The 19,809-nt window shown below is 40.7% G+C and overlaps 1 protein-coding gene across 2 annotated transcripts in view; it reads right to left on the bottom strand.

Annotated features, from left to right (window-relative positions):
- The window catches only part of LOC111969081 (myb-like protein X), a 116,738-nt gene that overhangs the window by 90,030 nt on the left and 6,899 nt on the right, over positions 1–19,809 (bottom strand). Inside the window, exons 2-13 of one of the 2 annotated variants that reach the window (XM_070445313.1) lie at positions 19,296–19,505; positions 19,061–19,144; positions 18,857–18,967; positions 18,180–18,323; positions 17,953–18,051; positions 17,743–17,862; positions 17,138–17,257; positions 16,207–16,257; positions 15,992–16,018; positions 8,900–9,169; positions 7,765–8,745; positions 690–1,373 (exon numbers count right to left, since the gene is read on the bottom strand). In XM_070445313.1, the coding sequence (XP_070301414.1) occupies positions 690–1,373; positions 7,765–8,745; positions 8,900–9,169; positions 15,992–16,018; positions 16,207–16,257; positions 17,138–17,257; positions 17,743–17,862; positions 17,953–18,051; positions 18,180–18,323; positions 18,857–18,967; positions 19,061–19,144; positions 19,296–19,505 (2,901 nt within the window). The remainder of the gene's footprint in view (positions 1–689; positions 1,374–7,764; positions 8,746–8,899; positions 9,170–15,991; positions 16,019–16,206; positions 16,258–17,137; positions 17,258–17,742; positions 17,863–17,952; positions 18,052–18,179; positions 18,324–18,856; positions 18,968–19,060; positions 19,145–19,295; positions 19,506–19,809) is intronic. The other variant, XM_023995030.2, reaches the window with a different exon arrangement.

Below are 19,809 nucleotides of genomic sequence, written 5' to 3'. Positions count from 1 at the left end.
CCTCAGAATGCAGAACAGCACACACACACAAGCAGCCCTATTATCTGGTATTTTAATTTTTTACCATGACTTACACAAAGGGTTCCAGAAAGGGTTCCAGAAAGAGACTGTTTTCAACTAACTGTTAATCGATAAATTGTATCTATTTGTCAATTTTTATCATTTGTTTGCCTCACCAAAAAGAGATGGTATATAACTGAAGCAGTACGGAAAGTAGATATTAGATATAAGTCTTGATTGGGCTTAGTTCAATAGGCTCAAGGCTTAGTCCAATATCTACTTTCCGTACMGAAATTGATATAATAAGCTTCTGTTCTAAATAAAACGGCTACAGACAAGGAATCAAAGCCACTAACCACTGGAGTCCCCTATGTCAGTCGTCCCATTTATGTCAGTTGTCCCAAGTCCTGCAGGTCATTACAGAATAGAAATGCTAGATGTAGGAGTGCAATTTAGTGAATTGAAAATCATGTAGTGTACAGATGACTCCTCATGAAGGTATTATCTCAAATCGTTAGTCATATTGCATAGGCCCTAATGTACTACATTGCTGCTAAATAAGAATAAATACTTGTTTTATATAGCTAATAGAAAGATAAATAAGTTATGCTAAACATTCTACAGAAAGTTAAGAAGATAAGTGGTGAAAATACATTTATTAGTATTAATACATTTATTAGTATTAATACCTCTGGCACGTTGAATGTCTTTGTCTTGGGCATCTTTATCCCTGGGCTCCCCATCATCTTGAAGGTGGGCCCTCGATCCCAGTCTTTTAACCATCTTAAAGGGAATTGGAACATTTATCTTCCTTTTGACACCAGCTTTCTTGCTCTCACTGTTGTTGTTGTTTTCATCATCATCGTCATCKTCATCAATYATTTCAGAGTAATCCCCATCAGTATCAGGAAGTTGGGCCATTTCTTCAATGTCAGCCACTACATCGAGAACATCAAGCTTTTCAGCTCCACTGACATCAYTATATTCATCTTCAGCAATTGACTGTTTCAACTCCTCTTTTTCTTCCTCTTCCTCATCTTTTACATAATCTTCATGATCTTCATCACCAAGTTCAATACTGGCATTAGATCCCACTTCTCGAAACAACTGTTTTTGGATCAGCACATTTATTTTGGATGTGTATGTCTTGGCTCCAACTGAACTGTCTTCAATGTCAATGTCTTCTCCATCTCCAACATCTTGWTCTTTGACGTCAAAGTCATGGGTATCACCCTCCTCTTCATCTACCTCTAAGTGATGAACCTTCTCCTCTTTCTCCATCTTCTCTTCTTTCCCCTGCTCCTCGCGGCCATCAACATCGATTACTTCACCATCCATTGTTTGTTCATGGCCAAGTTCTTCAACGTCTCCATCTACATGTGTGACGTAACGGTAACAAATTAAGGTGTTTTTCAAATATAACATTATTTTCATTAGCAATTTAGGGGCGAGTGATGGAAGTTGAGCCAATTCTTACATTCAGCATCACTCAGTCAAGAGAAATATAGTATTCTTTCTAACAAAGATATCTACAGTGCCTTCGGAAAGTATTTAGACCCCTTGACATTTTCCACATTTTGTTACGTTACAGCCTTATTCTAAAATGTATTAAATCGTTTTTTTACCTKATCAAACTACACACAATACCCCATAATGACAAAGGAAAAACACGTTTTTWGAAATTTTTGCTKATTTATGAAAATGTAAAATTAAATATCACAATTACATAAGTATTGAGACCCTTTACTAAGTACTTTTTGAAGCACCTTTGGCAGCGATTARAGCATCGATTCTTCTTGGGTATGACACTACAAGCCTGGCAAACCTGTATTTGGACAGTTTCTCCCATTCTTCTCTGCAGTTCCTCTCAAGCTATGTCAGGTTACTGCACAGCTTTTTTCAGGTCTCTCTAGAGATGTTCGATRGGGTTCAAGTCCGGGCTTTGGCTGGGCCACTCAAGGACATTCAGATACTTGGCCCATAGCCTCTACTGCATTGTCTTGGCTGTGTGCTTAGGGTTGTTGTCCTGTTAGGTGAACCTTCACTCCAGTGAAGGTGAACCTTCACTCCAGTCTGAGGTCCTGAGAGCCCTGGAGCAGGTTTTCATCAAGGAACTCTCTGAACTTTGCTCCATTCATATTTGCCTGACTAGACTCCCAGTCCCTGCCGCTGAAAAACATTCCCACATTATGATGCTGGCACCATCCCTATGGTGAGCTCGGGGGTGACAGCATCATGTTGTGGGGGTGCTTTGCTGCAGGAGGGACTGGTGCACTTCACAAAATAGATGGCATCATGAGACAGGAACATTTGGTGGATATATGGAAGCAACATCTCAAGACATCAGTCAGGAAGTTAAAGCTTGGTTGCACATGGGTCTTTCAAATGGACAATGACACCAAGCATACTTCCAAAGTTGTGGCAAAATGGCTTAAGGACAACAGTCAAGTTATTGGAGTGGCCATCACAAAGCCCTGACCTCAATGCTATAGACAACTTGTGGGCAGAACTGAAAAAGCGTGTGCAAGCAAGGAGGCCTACACACCTGACTCTGTCAGGAGGAATGGGCAAAAATTCACCCAACTTATTGTGGGAAGCTTGTGGAAGSCTAATCAAAACGTTTGACTCAAGTTAAAAYATTTAAAGGCAATGCTACCAAATACTAATTGAGTGTAAACTTCTGACCCACTGGGAATGTGATGAAAGAAATAAAAGCTGAAATAAATCATTCTCTCACCTATTATTCTGACATATCACATTCTTAAAATAAAGTGGTGATCCTAACAGATCTAAAACAGAGAATTTTTACTGGGATTAAATGTCAGGAATTGTGAAAAACTGAGTTCAAATGTATTTGGGTAAGGTGTATGTAAACTTCCAACTTCAACAGTAGGTACGTGGTTGCAAAGGGCATCAGTGTCTTAACAGCCGATTTGCCAAGGCAGGATAGTCTGAGCTCAGCRCTATCCAGAAATATAGCAGTGGCTTCTGATTAAATTCAATTTTCACAGAACCGCTTGTTGCAATTTTGTTGAGMCTCTCTTGTTCAGATATCGGTAATGAAAGGGATAACAAATTCAGTTTGTGTTTTTCATTTTGGGAAAGCTCACTCAGGTGCTTCYRTAAATTACATTTGACATTGTCAGTAAGCTTGACTTCATTTGCACACAAAAAATCATACAYTGATGGAAAGACCTGGSTGTTTRCCTTGTTAACGCAGATAGAGAAGATCTCCAACTTCTTAATCATAGCCTCAATTTTGTCCCGCACACTGAATATAGTTGCGGAGACTCCCTGTAATCCTAGATTCAGATCATTCAGGTGAGAAAAAACATCYCCCAGATAGGCCAGGTGTGAGAAACTCATCATCATGCAAGCGGTCAGACAAGTAAAAATGWTGGTCAGTAAAGAAAACTTTAAGCTCGTCTCTATTAAAAAAAACTTGTCAATACTTTGCCCCTTGATAACCGGCACACTTCTTTCTGTATGTTGTAAAAGCATTACATGGTTGCTGCCCTTATCATTGTATAAGGCAGAAAATATGCAAGAGTTGCTTTGCTTTAACAAAGTTAACCATTTTCACTGTAGTTTCCAAAACGTCTTTCAAGCTGTCAGGCATTCCGTTGGCAGCAAGAGCCTCTTGGTGGATGCTGCAGTGTACCCAAGTGGTGTTTCGGAGCAACTGCTTGCATGTATATACCACTCCACTATGTCTCCCTGTCATGGCTTTTGCGCCATCAGTACAGATACTGACACATCTTGACCGCCAAAGTCCATTTGATGTCACAAATCTGTCCAGTACTTTAAAMGTTTGCAGAAGAGGATGTCTTCATATACCAGGAGCTGTGCCAGGCCCGCCARGTCTGTTGACTCATCCAGCTGTAACGCATAGAATTCACTGGCTTGTATGCGAAGCAGTAATTGTTTCAAAACATCTCCTGTCATGTCACTGATGCGTCGTGAAACAGTGTTGTTTGATGAAGGCATTGTCTGTATAGTTTTTTGGGCCTTTTCCCCCAGCATTGTCCCAACCATATCCGCAGCAGCAGGAATAATTAAGTCCTCCACAATAMTATGGGGCTTGCCTGTCCTATCCACTCGSTAGCTCACCATATAAGACACTTCTAGCCCCTTCTTATTAATGGTATCTGTTGCTTTTATACATGTCTTAGTACTTGAASGAAAAGGCACTACTCCCAATATAAYTGAACACCAAATCAATGTAGTTCTCATAATATTTGTGCCTCTTCGATGGTCCAACGTCCCTGTCTGTTGTTTGGCGCTTTCCTGGGTAAGGGGGCAGTAGCTCTTTGGCTGCATCGGATTCACAACAGTCAGTGTCCATGCTAGCTCGGCTAGTAACAAATGTAGAATTACTGATGCTAGCATTGGATGTGCTCATGGAAGCAGAACAACTTGTGTAGTCAACAGGTGTAGTACTGCTGGTAGAGCTGGTATGTGTCTCTATGGATGCAGGCCTTACTTATTTMACCATTTATCAATTTTCGAGCAAATGGAATGAGCAGCTACGTTTTGCAGAATTAGAGTAAAGTGGTTATACATTGTGTAATATGAGAAACCTTCCTAATTTATAATTATACATTATGCTACCAGTGCGAGGCGCAGGAGCGAAGTTGGAGATGCTCTGATTCTTTAGAAGGTGCGGGGCAACGTTATAAACTGACTCTGACGGCTGGAATTGGTGCTCGGAGCTAAGTATAGAGTGTGAGGACCGTGTTGGCGCAGAGTGCGAAGATGGTCGTTAAGGAGCCATTCAAACCGCCTGAGAACTCTCCACCACTTCTTCAGACTGAACCGTTTCCTTGCTGTGTTCAGAATACATAGGCAGGCAGTTCAGAACTCGTTAAATCCACAACGACCTCGTTCAGAGAGGAATCCAGACAGACTAATGACATTAAGCACACCAACTGACACAACTTGTGGAAGCGTTGGAGTCAACATGGGACAGCATCCCTGTGAAACGCTGTCGACACTCTTGAGAGCCATGTCCTACATGAATTGAGGCAGTTCTGAGGGCAAAATAGGGGCGGGGGTGCAACTCAATTAGAAAGTGTCCTAATGTTTGGTATACTCAGTGTATTCAGGATATTGTGTGTCCTTCGAAATGAGCAGTTTGAAAACATAGCCCGTCAAAAAAAGTGGCTTCTTGGCACAATTACTCCGGCTATGGAGAGGGTTAGTTGAGGCCTACCAATTTCTGGACTGAATAAAATATTACCACTACTTTTTTAAATTAGGTCTATCTTTATTTCCGAACAGAATCAACGCAACACTTTTTTGATATATACACTACCGGTCAAAAGTTCTCAGAACACCTACTCATTCAAAGGTTTTAATCTTTAATTTGGATCAATGCATATTCAACACAGCTTCATGGAATGGAGTCACTGAAAAATGCATTTCAATTAACAGGTGGGCCTTCTTAAAAGTTAATTTTTGGAATGTCTTTTCCTTCTTAATGCATTGAGCCAATCAGTCGTGTGGGTAAACAGTGGGGGTGGGGGGTATACAGAATGTAGGCCTATTTGGTAAAAGACACAAGTCCATAATATGGCAAGAACAGCTCAAATAACAAAGAGAAAGACAATCCATCATTACTTTAAGAAAGAACTTTGGCAGTCAAAAAATATCAAGCGCTATGAGATGAAACTGGTTTTCATGAGGACAGCCAAGGAATGGAAGACCCAAGTTACCTCTGCTGCAGAGGAAAGTCATTAGAGTTACGAGCTTCAGAAATTGCAGCCCAAATAAATGCTTCACAGAGTTCAAGTACATCACACATCTAAACATCAACTGTTCAGAGGAGACTGCGTGAATCAGGCCTTCATTGGTCGAATTGCTGCAAAGAAAGACGTTACTAAGGACAATAAGAATAGGAAAAGAGAGCTGCTTGCTGAACACATAAACAAGAAAATGCATTACCTGAAGACCGGTTAGGTTTTGTCCTTTTGGTCTGGATCCAAAATTGGAGAATTTTGGTTCACGCCGTATCTTGGAGCACTCGGTGTGGGTGAACGGCTGATTCATCCAACCGCTCTCCACTGGCTTCCAGTTTGCAAAGCTCGCATGCCGCTAGCAAGACCATCGGTGCTTGCTACGAGCTGTGAGGGAAGGCACCTCCGTACCTTAAGGTCTGATCAGTGCCTAGCACCACAAGGCCTGCGTTCCATCCACGCTACTGGCCTGCTCGCCTCCCTACTCGTGAGGAAGAAGTTACCTCAGCCCAGCAAAACTGTTCGCTGCTCTGGCACCCAATGGTTGGAACAAACTCCCCCTCAGCGCCAGGTAGCGAGTAATACACACCTTCGGAGAACCCGAAACCACTCTTTAAGGTACAGGATACGATAAAGTAATACCTTCAACCCCCCATTAAAAGAGTTAGATGCACTTATTGTAAGGTGTTGTTCCACTGGATATCAATAAGGTGAATGCCCAAGATTTGCTAAAGTCGCTCCTGGATAAGAGCGTCTGCTAAATGACTTAAATGTAAATGTAAATGTAATCTCGGCATGTGTATTTCCCACCGTCAAGCATGGAGGAGGAGGTGTTAGGGTGTGGGGGTGCTTTGCTGGTGACACCGTCTGTGATTTATTTATAATTCAAGGCACACTTAACCAGAATGGCTACCACAGCAGTCTGCAGCGATACACCATCCCATCTGGTTTGCGCATAGTGGGACTATAATTTGTTTTTCAACAGGACAATGACCCAACACACCTCCAGGCTGTGTAAGGGCTATTTTACCAAGAAGGAGAGTGATGGAGTGCTGCATCAGATGACCTGGCCTCCACAATCCCSCGACCTCAYCCTAATTGAGATGGTTTGGGATGAGTCGGACCGCAAAGTGAAGAAAAAGCAGCCAACAAGTGCTCAGCATATGTGGGAACTCTGTTGGTTAGAAGAGAATGCCAAGAGTGTGCAAAGTTTTCATCGAGGCAAAAGATGGCTATTTGAAGAATCTGAKATGTAAAATATATTTTGATTTGTTTAACACTTTTTTGTTTACTACATGATTCCATATACGTTATTTCATAGTTTTGATGTCTTCACTAGTACTCTACAATATAGAAAATAGTAAAAATAAATAATAACCCTTGAATGAGAAGGTGTTCTAAAACTTTTGACCCGTTGTGCATATATATATATATATATATACAGTATATATATAATTTTAAGCATATTTTAACACAAGCTTAACAACTAACAAACACTTTGTACTTTTTTGAAAACATCTTCAACATTGGCCCTGGTGTTCCCTTATATTCCAGCAATAATACCTCATTTTTAATAATCTTGCCATTGGCTCAACTTACCCATAGGCAAACATTTTGACTATATTAGCCCACACAGGTACAAGGATGCACTTTCATGCTAAATTTAAGACCTCATATTGAAGAGTATAGAGACTCCAACTAATGTGTAGAACYATCTTAAAGTGCTCTACTTTGGTTTAGATACAAGCATCATGACTAACACAATACATTGATTTGACTTGGTGAAAACCGATGTTTTGGACCTAACTTGCTTACCACTTCTTCCATGTGGTTTCTTCCTTCATAGACTCCCTAAATATTTGGACAAATGATATATTGTGTGTATGGTTTCCTAGAAACAAGGGGTGACTCAACTTCCCATTACACTCAATTTACTCTTTGATATGATCATATGTTTTATGATCATAAATTAAAATCAGATTTTGTACATTGGACATAATAATATTATAATTGAAATATTTCCAAATACCTTGTTGGTCTTTATCCATATCCTCAGGAAGTACCTCTCCAGCTCTTAGATGGGCCCTAGATCCCACTTTTCCAACCGTCTGTTTTTGGATCCGCACATTTATTTTGGTGGTGTATGTCTTGGCCCCCGCTGAACTGTCCTCATCGTCAATGTCTTCTCCATTTCCAACCTCTTGATCTTTGACATCAAGGTCATCTGTATCATGATTGACCTTATCAGCTTCATATTCTTCTTGATCATCGTCACTAACAACTTGATCTTTAATTTCAAGGTCACTGTGACCATCATTGTTATTCTCATCATCAATGTCTTCCTCTGCCTCCTCCTCTTCCTCCTCCTCTCCATCATCTTCATGATGTTCATCACCAACTTCAATATTGTCCCTAGATCCCACTTTTCTGACCATCTGTTTTTGGATCCGCACATTTCTTTTGGTGGCGTATGTCTTGGACCCCTCTGAACTGTCCTCATCGTCAATGTCTTCTCCATCTTCAACCTCTTGATCTTTGAATTCAAGGTAATCTGTGTCATGAGTGTCCTCATCAGCTTCATCTTCTTCATGATCATCATCAACAACAACTTGATCATTAGTGTCAATGTCACTGTGATCATCATGTTTATACTCATCATCAATGTCTTCCTCTGCCTCCTCCTCTCCGTCATATTCATGATGTTCATCACCAACTTCAATATTGGCCCTAGATTTCACTTTTCTAAGCATCGTTTTTTGGATATGCACATTTCTTTTGGTGGTGTATGTCATGGCCCCATCTGAACTGTTTTCATTGTWAATGCCTTCTTCATCTTCAACACCTTGATCTTTGACGTCAACCTCATGGYTATCACCCTCCTCCTCCTCATCTAACTCTAAGTGATGATCCMTCTCTTTCACCTCRTCTTCTTTCSCCCCCTCCGTGCTAACATCCATGATTTCTTCATCATCCAATGTTTGTTCATGGTCAAGCTCTTCAACATCACAATCTACATCAGTGATGTAATGGCAACAAATTAACGTATTTTCGCTGTCTTTAATTAACTTTTAATAGCAATTTACTTTGATATGATGACTATCCTATCAGAAATTAAAATCACATTTTGGTCATCGTAGCTAATGATATGAAATGTTTCCAAATACCTTGTTGGTCTTCATCCATATCCTTAGGAAGTGCCTCTCCAGCTCTTAAGTGGGCCTTAGATCCCATGACTCTAAGCATCTGTTTTTGGATCCACACATTTTTWGGGGTGGTGTATTTCTTCACCCCCTCTGAACTGTCATCAGTACRGTCCTTGTCTCCTTGCTCTTCTTCAGCCTCTTTGACATCCTCATCCTTCTCCGCCACAACTGGAGTGGCGCTTATTTCAGGTGCAGGGTCACCGTCCTTTGTAGTGCCCATCAATTCTGCAACTGTGTCACCAAGCCACTTTGTCTTTTATTATTGACTTCACCATCTCCACATCTCATTAGCATTCGTCAGAGGTGAGTTGGTGCAGATGCAAACAACGCAAACATTAAGACATTGACAGAGTTATGGAAATGAAATGGCAACACATTCCAACATTCGTCATATTCATACAAGGTACACCACATGCTGCACTCTGATTGGCTGATTTCATGTTTTATCRAGCCGGCAATTATATGCACTTGACACCTTTTTATCTAAAGGGTTGGGTTGACTGTCTATCATTTGTTGCTTAGATGAAAACTATTCCAGACATAAAATCTCACACATTAAATAATCCCTATTGAAATACGATGCCAACCGTTTAACTTTTTCCTTGGTGGAATGTAGACTACATCTATTTACTTTAACCAGTAGTGAACACTTGAATTGCAACATTTAGTCAGTGGTCAGTCAATCAAACAGGTAATGCAGAAACAATGCAAGAGGGGTACAAAACAACATGGAAGAAGAGAATGCATCTCCTAAACCAATAGATTTCCATTTCAGAGACACCTCATGCTTTACAAACTTCAGTATATCCAATAATTGATAGGGGAACAATATGAACACAAAAAAGGATGAATGAACACATGACAACAGAAACACAAACTGTTACAACGAAGGAACTGTCAGGGTGTGTATTTACAATTAGAATGAGGAAATAAAATGCAGTCAGTCACCAATTCCAAAACCACAAAGACATTTTAGTTCAGACATTTATTGAATTATTACCAAAGGCCTAATATGATGAGCATGAAATATTAACATTTTCCCATTAAACATAATTATTGTCCCATTAGTAGTCTACATACATTAACTTAAAGTATTCATATCTCGTGACTTATTCCCCATTTTGTTGTGTTACAGCCTGAATTCAAAATAAAAATCTCACCCATCTACACACAATACCCCATGACAAATATTTTTAGAAATGTTTAGCACATTTATCGAAAATGAAAAACAGAAATAGCTCATTTACATAAGTATTCACACCCCCGAGTCAATACTTTGCAGAAGCACATTTGGCAGCGATTACAGCTTTGAGTCATCTTGGGTATGTCTGTATCAGCTATACACATCTGGAATTGGGGATTTTCTTAAGCTCTGTTAAGTTAGATGGGGAGTGGCGGTGAACAATATTCTTCAAGTCTTTCCACTGATTTTCAATGGGATTCAAGTCTAGGCTTTGGCTGGGCCACTCAAGAACTTTCACATTATTGTTCTGAAGCCATTCCAGCATTGCTTTGGCTGTATGCTTGTGGTAATTGRCCTGTTGGAACGTAAATCTTCACCACAGTCTAAGGTTGTTTGCACTCTGATGTAGGTTCTCATCAAGAATTTGCTTGTGCTTGTATTTGGCTCCATTCTTTATGCCCTCTATAATTACCAGTTTCTCAGTCCCTGCTGCTGAAAAGCATCCCCATAGCATGCTGCTGCCATGACTATGCTTCACGGTAGGGATGGTGTTAGACAGGTGATGAGCTGTGCCTGGTTTTCTCAAGACATATCACTTTGCGTTCAAGCCAAGGAGTTTTGTCTCAGCAGACCACAGAATCTTTTGCCTTATGCTCTCTCAAGTATATTTTTGCAAACTCCAGCCGTGCTGTCATGTGCCTTTTTCTCAGATGTGGCTTCCGTCTGCCCACTCTCCTATAAAGCTCAGATTGGTGAAGTGCTGTAGAGACCGCTGTCCTTCGGGCAGGTTCTCCCATCTCAGTCTAGGAACTCTCTAGTTCTGTCAGAGTAGTCATTGGGTTCTTGGCCACCTGCCTGAACAAGGTACTTCTTGCCTGGTTTCTCAGTTTGGTCGGATGGCCAGCTCTAGGCAGAGCCTGGGTAGTTCCATATTTTTTCAATTTCCCAATGTTGGAGACCACTGTGCTTTTGGAAACGTTCAACACTCTAGAAATGTTTTATACCCTTCCCCAGATATAATTATATCTCAGAGATCATCGGACAGTTCCTTGGGCTTGATGGTATAGTTTATGCTCTGACATGCACTGTCAACTGTGGGAAATTATATACAGGTGTGTTTCTTTCGAAGGTTGCAAGATCGAATCCCCGAGCTGACAAGGTTAAAATCTGTAGTTCTGCCCCTGAACAAGCCACTGTTCCTAGGCCGTCATTGAAAATAGGAATTTGTTCTTAACTGACTTGCCTACTTAAATAAAGGTTAAAAAAAGAATAGTAAAAGTAATGTCCAAACAACTGAATTGGCCACAGGTGGACTCAAATCAAGTTGTAGTGACATCTAAAAAATTATCAAAATAAAATGGATGCACCTCAGCTCAATTTGGAGCAAAGGGGTGTGAATACTAATTTCAATTAGTTATTTCTGTATTTCAATTTCAATACATTTGCTACGAATCGTACTACACCGGCTCTGACACTGGACGGATGTGGCAGGGCTTGCAAACCATTACAGACTACAAATGGAAGCACAGCTGAGAGCTGCCCAGTGACACGAGCCGACCAGACGAGCTAAACTACTTCTATGCTTGCTTCAAGGCAAATAACACTGAAACATGCATGAGAGCACCAGCTGTTCCAGAAGACTGTGTGATCACGCTCTCCGCAGCCGATGTGAGTAAGACCTTTCAACAGCTCACCGGTCACAAGGCTGCAGGGCCAGACGGATTATCAGGACGTGTACTGCGAACATGCGCTGAGCAACTGGCAAGTGTCTTCACTGACATTTACAACCTCTCCCTGTCCGAGTCTGTAATACCAACATGTTTTAAGGAGACCACCATAGTGCCTGTGCCCAAGAACACTAAGGTAACCTGCCTAAATGACTACCGACCCGTAGCACTCTAGTGCTTTGAAAGGCTGGTCATGGCTCATATCAATACCATTCTCCCAGAAACCCTAGACCCACTCTCATTTGCATACCACCCCAACAGATCCCCACATGATTCAATCTCTATTGCACTCCACACTGCCCTTTCCCACCTGGACAAAAGGAACACCTATGTGAGAATGCTATTCATTGCCTACAGCTCAGCGTTCAACACCATAGTGCCCTCAAAGCTCATCAATAAGCTAAGGACCCTGGGACTAAACCCCTCCCTCTGCAACTGGATCCTGGACTTCCTGGTGGGCCYCCACCAGGTGGTAAGGGTAAGTAACAACACATCCGCTACACTGATCCTCAACACAGGGGCCCCTCAGTGGTGCGTGCTCAGTCCCCTCTACTCCCTGTTCACTCATGACTGCACGGCCAGGCACGACTCCAACACCTTAATTAAGTTTGCCGATGACACAAGTTTGCCTGATCACTGACAATGATGAGACAGCCTATAGGGAGGAGGTCAGAGACCTGGCCGTGTGGTGCCAGTACAACAACCTCTCCCTCAACGTGATCAAGACAAAGGAGATGATTGTGGACTACAGGAAAAAGAGGACTGAGCACGACTGTGCTGCAGGGGAGCAGGTTGAGAGCTTCAAGTTCCTTGGTGTCCACATCACCAACAAACTAACATGGTCCAAGCACACCAAGACAGTCGTGAATTGGGCACGACAAAACATATTCCCCCTCAGGAGACTGAAAATATTTGGCATGAGTCCGCAGATCCTCAAAAGGTTCTACAGCTGCACCATCGAGAGCATCCTGACTGGTTTCATCACTGCCTGGTATGGCAACTGCTCAGCCTCCGACCACAAGGCACTACAGATGGTAGTGCGAATGGGCCAGTACATCAATGGGGCCAAGCTTCCTGCCATCCAGGACCTGTATATCAGGCAGTGTCAGAGGAAGGCCCTAGAAATGGTCAAATCCATCTAGGAAGGCCGTAGAAATTGTCATTGACATCCAGCCACGCTAGTCATAGACTATTCTCTCTGCTACCGCACGACAAGCAGTATTGGAGTGCCAAGTCTAGGTCCAAGAGGCTTCTAAACAGCTTCTACCCCCAAGCCATAATGCTCCTGAACTTCTAATCAAATGGCTACCCAGACTATTTGCATTGCCGCCCCCCACCCCTCTTTTACACTGCTGCTACTCTCTGTTGTTATTATCTATGCATAGTCACTTTAATAACTCTACCTACATGTACATACTACCTCAACTAACTGGTGCCCCCACACATTGACTCTGTACCGGTAACCCCCTGTATATAGTCTTGCTATTGTTATTTTACTGCTGCTCTTTAATTACTTGTTACTTTTATTTCTTATTCTTATCCGTATTTCTCTCAAACTGTATTGTTGGTTAGGTAAGTAAGCATTTCACTGTAAGGTCTACACATATTGTATTCAGGGCATGTGATTAATACAATTAGATTTTATATGATTTTTTTAAATGACTAAAAACATGTTTTCACTTTGTCATTATGGGGTATTGTGTGTAGATGCAACTGTTCGGGATCTGACCGTAAGGCGCTACAGAGGGTAGTGCGTATGGCCCAGTAGATCACTGGGACCAAGCTTCCTGCCATCCAGGACCTATTAACTAGGTTGTGTCAGAGGCCCAAAAAACTGTCAAAGACTCCAGTCACCCAGAAAGTGACTGGAGGCCGTAGAAATTGTCATTGACATCCAGCCACGCTAGTCATAGACTGTTCTCTCTGCTACCGCACGGCAAGCAGTACCAGAGCACCAAGTCTAGGACCAAAAGGACCCTTAACAGCTTCTACCACCAAGCCATAAGACTGCTGAACAATTAATAAAATGGCCACCATTTTTTACATTGACCCCACCCCCCCCCCGGTACTGGTATCCCCTGTATATAGCCTCGTTATTGTTATGTATTTTTCTTGTGTTACTTTTTTTTTTTTACTTTAGTTTATTTAGTAAATATTTCCTTAACTCTGTTTCTTGAACTGCATTGTTGGTTAAGGGCTTGTAAGTAAGCATTTCACAGTAAGGTCTACTACACCTGTTGTGTTCGGCGCATGTGACAAATACAATTTGATTTGATTTGAGATGGGTGAGAAGAAAACACATTTTGAATTCAGGCTGTAACAAAACAAAATGGGGAGTAAGTCAAGGGGTGTGCATACTTTCTGAAGGCACTGTGCAAAATTAGATTATGAAATAGTGAAAAAAAAGGTTCACGCCGCAACCTACTTCCCTTAAATAATAGTTAACGCCAAAGTGTTTCACAGCAAGCTCCATTGTCAGAGCATTATTACAACTCAGTAACCACATTTCCATCCAAGTCATACTGACAAAAAAAAATCATCACGACCACTATGATGGAAACAGGACAATTTTTGGTGTCTATAAAATTAATTATGCGAGAAATGGCGAAGGAAACTATGGTGGCAAAATTGCAAATGATGTTATAATACTTTTATTGCATCAAATGGTTGTTTTATTCGACATAATAGAGTATTCTTATAGCTATTGTGTGGATGGGCCTCTGGGAGATAACGCTGACAGAGGAGATTTACGATGTCTTTGGGTGATAAAAACTAAAGAGCATACCAGAGCATGAGCTAATGTTTCTGTTCTGTATGGTACCAGAGAGAGACGGTTCCAGTTTGGAGTCGGAGGGCCAGACACTGGTCTATACAATGAAAACTTTCATACAAATATTAACCCCGTGACCCATTCTATACATCTGTTGTTCGTCATGTAGGTTGAAAGGGGTGTATCTTGGCTAAAAAAGATCTCGGTAGCCTTTTGTGTCGCCGCTCGCAACGGATCATCAGAGACGGTGGCGATTCGTCGACAAGCCATCGCTATTGCAAAGCTCTCACCATTAAAGATTTAGTTTAAGTATAACTCTGACTTGTGTGATAACTTCGTCTCTCCTCTTTTGATAGTAAAGAAATGAACCACCAKAAAATGCCTTTATGCGCAAATATTGATATGATAACCATCGTATTAGAGTAACGTTGGAGTAACGCGATGATATGGTGTGTGGTCCGACTCCCATTACGAATCGGGAAAGCATACAGTTWATTAGGCTACAGATGAAACTAGTTATGATGAACTTCACAGGGTGGTGAATGTGCACTGTGATGTTGATGCGACTTCCAATAAATATCCAGGGTCTTATTCTGGTGACATGATGATCGATGCTTGACTGCTGTTTGACAAATACTAATATTCTCGCTCTTATCCATAGTAATCTCATCATGCAGACTATACCTGCACAGCCTACTGTTGGCTAGAGTGCATGTGCCAAGACAAGAGTAGGAACATTTGCTATTCAACGCAAACATTTTTGTGAAGAAACCATCGTTGTAGTTGAAAATGCAATGGAAACATGTTGAACTTTAGATTTTWAATTTTGTGTGCAATACATCACTCACTGATTTTTTTTTTCCTATGCGGATTCTCGTGTATTGTCATGAAAATCTGTCGCCAATTGGGTGGAAACCAAGCTAGTGTCAGAATGTTACAAATACACATCCATTTTGCAAGGCAACAATGATTAGTACAGGKAGCCACACCTTTGCACACTGAATGAGATTGGATGATTTTTAACACGGGAGACCGAGATTTTCAAATTGTCTCAACTATTGGCATGGATGAAACAAACCAAAAATATTCTGTAGATCATTTTGTAATGAGGAAAATCTTGTAACTGATCACATTCAAAAATATTATGTGATAACCTCAGTCGCCCCTTATAACATATAATAAAACTAGATTTACACAACCCAACAAACGAAACAAAAACATTTCAAGTCATCAAACAACATCACACCACATGAAAGCAAAATTCCACAGCCGGATCAAATMAGTTGACAATTGATGACACTCTACATTTGTTACTGTATTAACATCATCCTTTGGTAGTGGTGACAATTGGTGTACGAACGATTGTTACGTACCTTTTTCCAGGGGTGGCAAAAACTCTCCTAGGATTGGAAGAAGGAAAACATTGATTTGATTGAAAATCTATTGATGAAATGAAAGGGAAGGGATTTCATCAAACAACCTAATAGTAAATCGACAGRATCGTGAGCGTTTGCTTAAAAATCAACCTCAACGAATTCTGAGAGAGTTTGGTAATTATTAACGAACTGAGAAATGAACAAAAACCTACCTTTCTTCCTTATCACATGCATCACAGATGCTGGTATAGTACTAGGTTCATCTACACCCAAAAGAAAACAGACACGTGGGAGTCAATATCTTGAAACATACTGTACATGTACATGTTATTCGTAATTTCATATGTGAAAATCATGTGCTTATGTCAAGACATTTGCATACATTTGAGTTACTTGAGCAGATAACAAGTAAAGGCCCAGTGTACAAAACATTAGGAACACCTTTTGCCATCAGAACAGCCTYAATTCGCCAGTGCATGGACTCTACAAGGTGTCGAAAGATTTCCACAGGGATGCTGGCCCATGTTGACTCCAATGCTTCCCACAGTTGTGCCAAGTTGGCTGGATGTCCTTTGGGTGGTGGACCATTCTTGACACACACGGGGAACTGTTGAGTGTGAAAACCCAGCAGCGTTGCAGTTCTTGACACACTCAAACCAGTGCGCATGGCACATACTACCATATCCRGTTCAAAGGCACTTCAATCTTTTGTCTTGCCCATTCACCCTCTGAATGGCACACATACACAATCCATGTCTCAATTGTCTRAAGGATTAAAAATCCTTCTTTAAATTGTCTCCTCCCCTTCATCAACACTGATTGAAGTGGATTTAACAGGTGACATCAGTAAAGGATCATAGCTTCATCTGAATTCACCTGATCAGTCTARGTKATGGAAAYGGTTCCTAATMTTTCGTACACTCAGTGTATAGCCAGAACAGTATCATGAATGAGATTGTACGTTATTGATGTCAGGTCCAAAATGATTGGCACCCTTGATAAATAATACAAATACTGAGCAATCTTTATCAATGGTGCCAATAATGTTGGACRTGACTGRATGTCATATGTCACATTATCTATGTCCTATTACTGTTCTTATGTCATAGAAMGCATATGATGGTCACACATAACCAGGTATACCTTTGTCATCCATAAACATGTTGGACAGATAATCCATGAACATGTTTTTCCCATCTGCAATCTCAAGCACTGCATCTGAGACCACTTTCATAGGGTCAAAGTTCATCTCAGGAATGACCCCTAAAGATACAAAAAGACCATTAGCTGGTGSTGCTCCATTAGGATATGAAAATAAGAATTGGAATGAAAGAACTGGATTTTTGAAAGATAGATTTTTTTTTTTCTTCGTCCTAATATTAAGTTCAGTGGTGGTCATGTGTTCCCAGACACACCATGAACCAAGAATGGCTTGACATACAGTAACACAGCCTCATAGCAATTGAATAAGCGAATTCATACATTATTATTACTGTTCCCTGAAAATACCCACTAATACAGGGGTGTCAAACTCATTCCACGGAGWGCCGAGTGTCTGCAGGGTTTTGGTTTTTCCTTTCAATTAAGACCTAGACAACCAGGTGAGGGGAGTTCCTTACTAATGAGTGACCTTAATTCAWCAATGAAGTACAAGGGTGGAGRGAAYACCRGCAGACATTTCCCTGGAATGWGTTTGASATGTGCTCTAATYCAAGCTACTTGCTAAGCTTGTTGCTATTTATAAGTACCTTGATCGCCTATTAGCAAGTTGGAGACATAGTCCACAAGCATGTTCTTCTGCTCAATGACAATCCCAAACATTCTTCTGAGAACCAGCATGGGATCGACGTTCACTTCTTGAGGGATACCTGTTCATAGGAGAGGTGAGGTGAAAATTCTGAAAATCCATGCTTTGATTTGAACTATTTTGCAGTAAATTGCTCTACAGAAGTGTATACCTGGCAGCAGGTCCCTTATGTAGGTTCCAGTAGAACTTGTACAGTCAGTGATAACATGCACTACGTCTACTGCATTGATGCTCACTGCATGGAGAAGGGCTGAGCATAGAAGAAAATATGGAGAGSTCATCACATGTATTAAGAACATTTACTTTTTATCCATACCAACAAAGAAATAACAGAATATTTATAGAAAATAATGGTGTGTAATAAAAGTGTGGACATACCCTGCAGGATATCCAATATGGCATCCAATAGAACACAGAGTGTGCCTTGTATGTAACCCARGACTTCACATATAGAGTTATTGGTGACATTGAACACACGTCTGCCAATAATCACCGGGTCAACGTAGCTCAGGTAAAAGTTTCCTGAGAAAATAAACATTTTCAAACATGTCATATTCATTTACTAGTCCAATGTAGTAACATCTAAATAGTTGCAGAAGTTAGGTGTATTTTGGTGTTTTAAATTAATACAGCAGGGGGGGGCACAGATTACTAATATTGCACAGCACTTGACATAGACGTAGAATGTGTAGATTATGTGTCGTAGGTGGATCTACGGAAAAATCACAACGCCTATAGAAAATAAATTCTACCATTTTTATTCTATTTATGATCAGGTTGTGCAACTTTTCTATTAGCATTTTGAATGATTGAACATAGCATATAKTGTTGGAATCAAATACAGCTTTTCAGAAGAGTTGTGTTTTTGTGATGTATTTCCGTGATAGGAAGTTACAACTACTAATCAAGATTGCAGTGCAAAGTCAAGTACAGTGCAATATCATTAATCTGTGTTGCTTTGAATCCCGGCCTAACATTCATTAACATAAGGAAACAATTTTWTTTTTTAACTCCCCGCCCCCAAATATTCCAAAAACATAAGACCACTTTAACACCATTGGGCATCCTTATACCGTCATCATCAGAGAGGAAGTCCACAAATAAATCTTTTACATCTTTGACAGCATTCATGGGGTCCAGACTCAAATGAGGAGCAAATGCACATTCTGAGGACACAGTAAGAAAATGTATATTGCTTTACGCAGTTTTTAAATTGAACAGGATTCTGGATAACAATATTACAAGATATACATAGCTACCTTGAGCCTCATAGAACATGTTGGACATTCCCTCTACAGCATCATTAACAGCTTTCATGGGATCCAAAACTACATCTTGAATGTCTGCAAATAAGCATTGTGACAAACATTGGGAACTAGGGTTAGGGTAAAAAACTTAAATACAGTAATACTGTTTAACATGAAATACGTTCAAATATGATCAAACGAATGGTCTCCATAAGACTTAACAAATGTCAAAGAAAGATTGACTTACCAGTGACCCCTTTATATTCTACAACGTCAAACATCATGAAGCCTGCAGTAATCCAGGAGAGAAGGAGGCCGATAGTCACCACTAACTCTACAGAAAAGGTTAGTTTCTTGTATATTCCAAACCCTTGGGCCTTAGGAGGGGATGTTGGGGGCACCACGTTCCCATTCAGCCCATCGGCTACAGCAGCTGAGATGGACTCCACCGCTGCACCTGGAAGCATGAATAAGCTTTAAATTGCTGCCAGTAATGCATGATAGTCATACTTACTCTATACTAGTGATTCATCTTAGGCTGAGTGAGGAGTAGCAATTCAACAAATCAGGTAGCTATTCTGTCAGTGATATTTCCTATTATAGTAGTGATATCTTTAAATATGCCACAGAGCTTGGAATATGTACACGTCCTGTTAAGTGCATGACCGTATAATTGTTTTCAATACCCAATTAACACAAATAAATACAACACAAATAGTTTGACATTCAATAGGTTATTTACTGGCCTCTAGACAGATAAA

The sequence above is a fragment of the Salvelinus sp. IW2-2015 genome, linkage group LG10 (assembly GCF_002910315.2).
Source record: "Salvelinus sp. IW2-2015 linkage group LG10, ASM291031v2, whole genome shotgun sequence".
Taxonomy (NCBI): Eukaryota; Metazoa; Chordata; class Actinopteri; order Salmoniformes; family Salmonidae; genus Salvelinus; species Salvelinus sp. IW2-2015.
The sequence above is the reverse complement of the archived record's forward strand: the minus strand, read 5'-3'. Positions and strand labels throughout refer to the sequence as shown.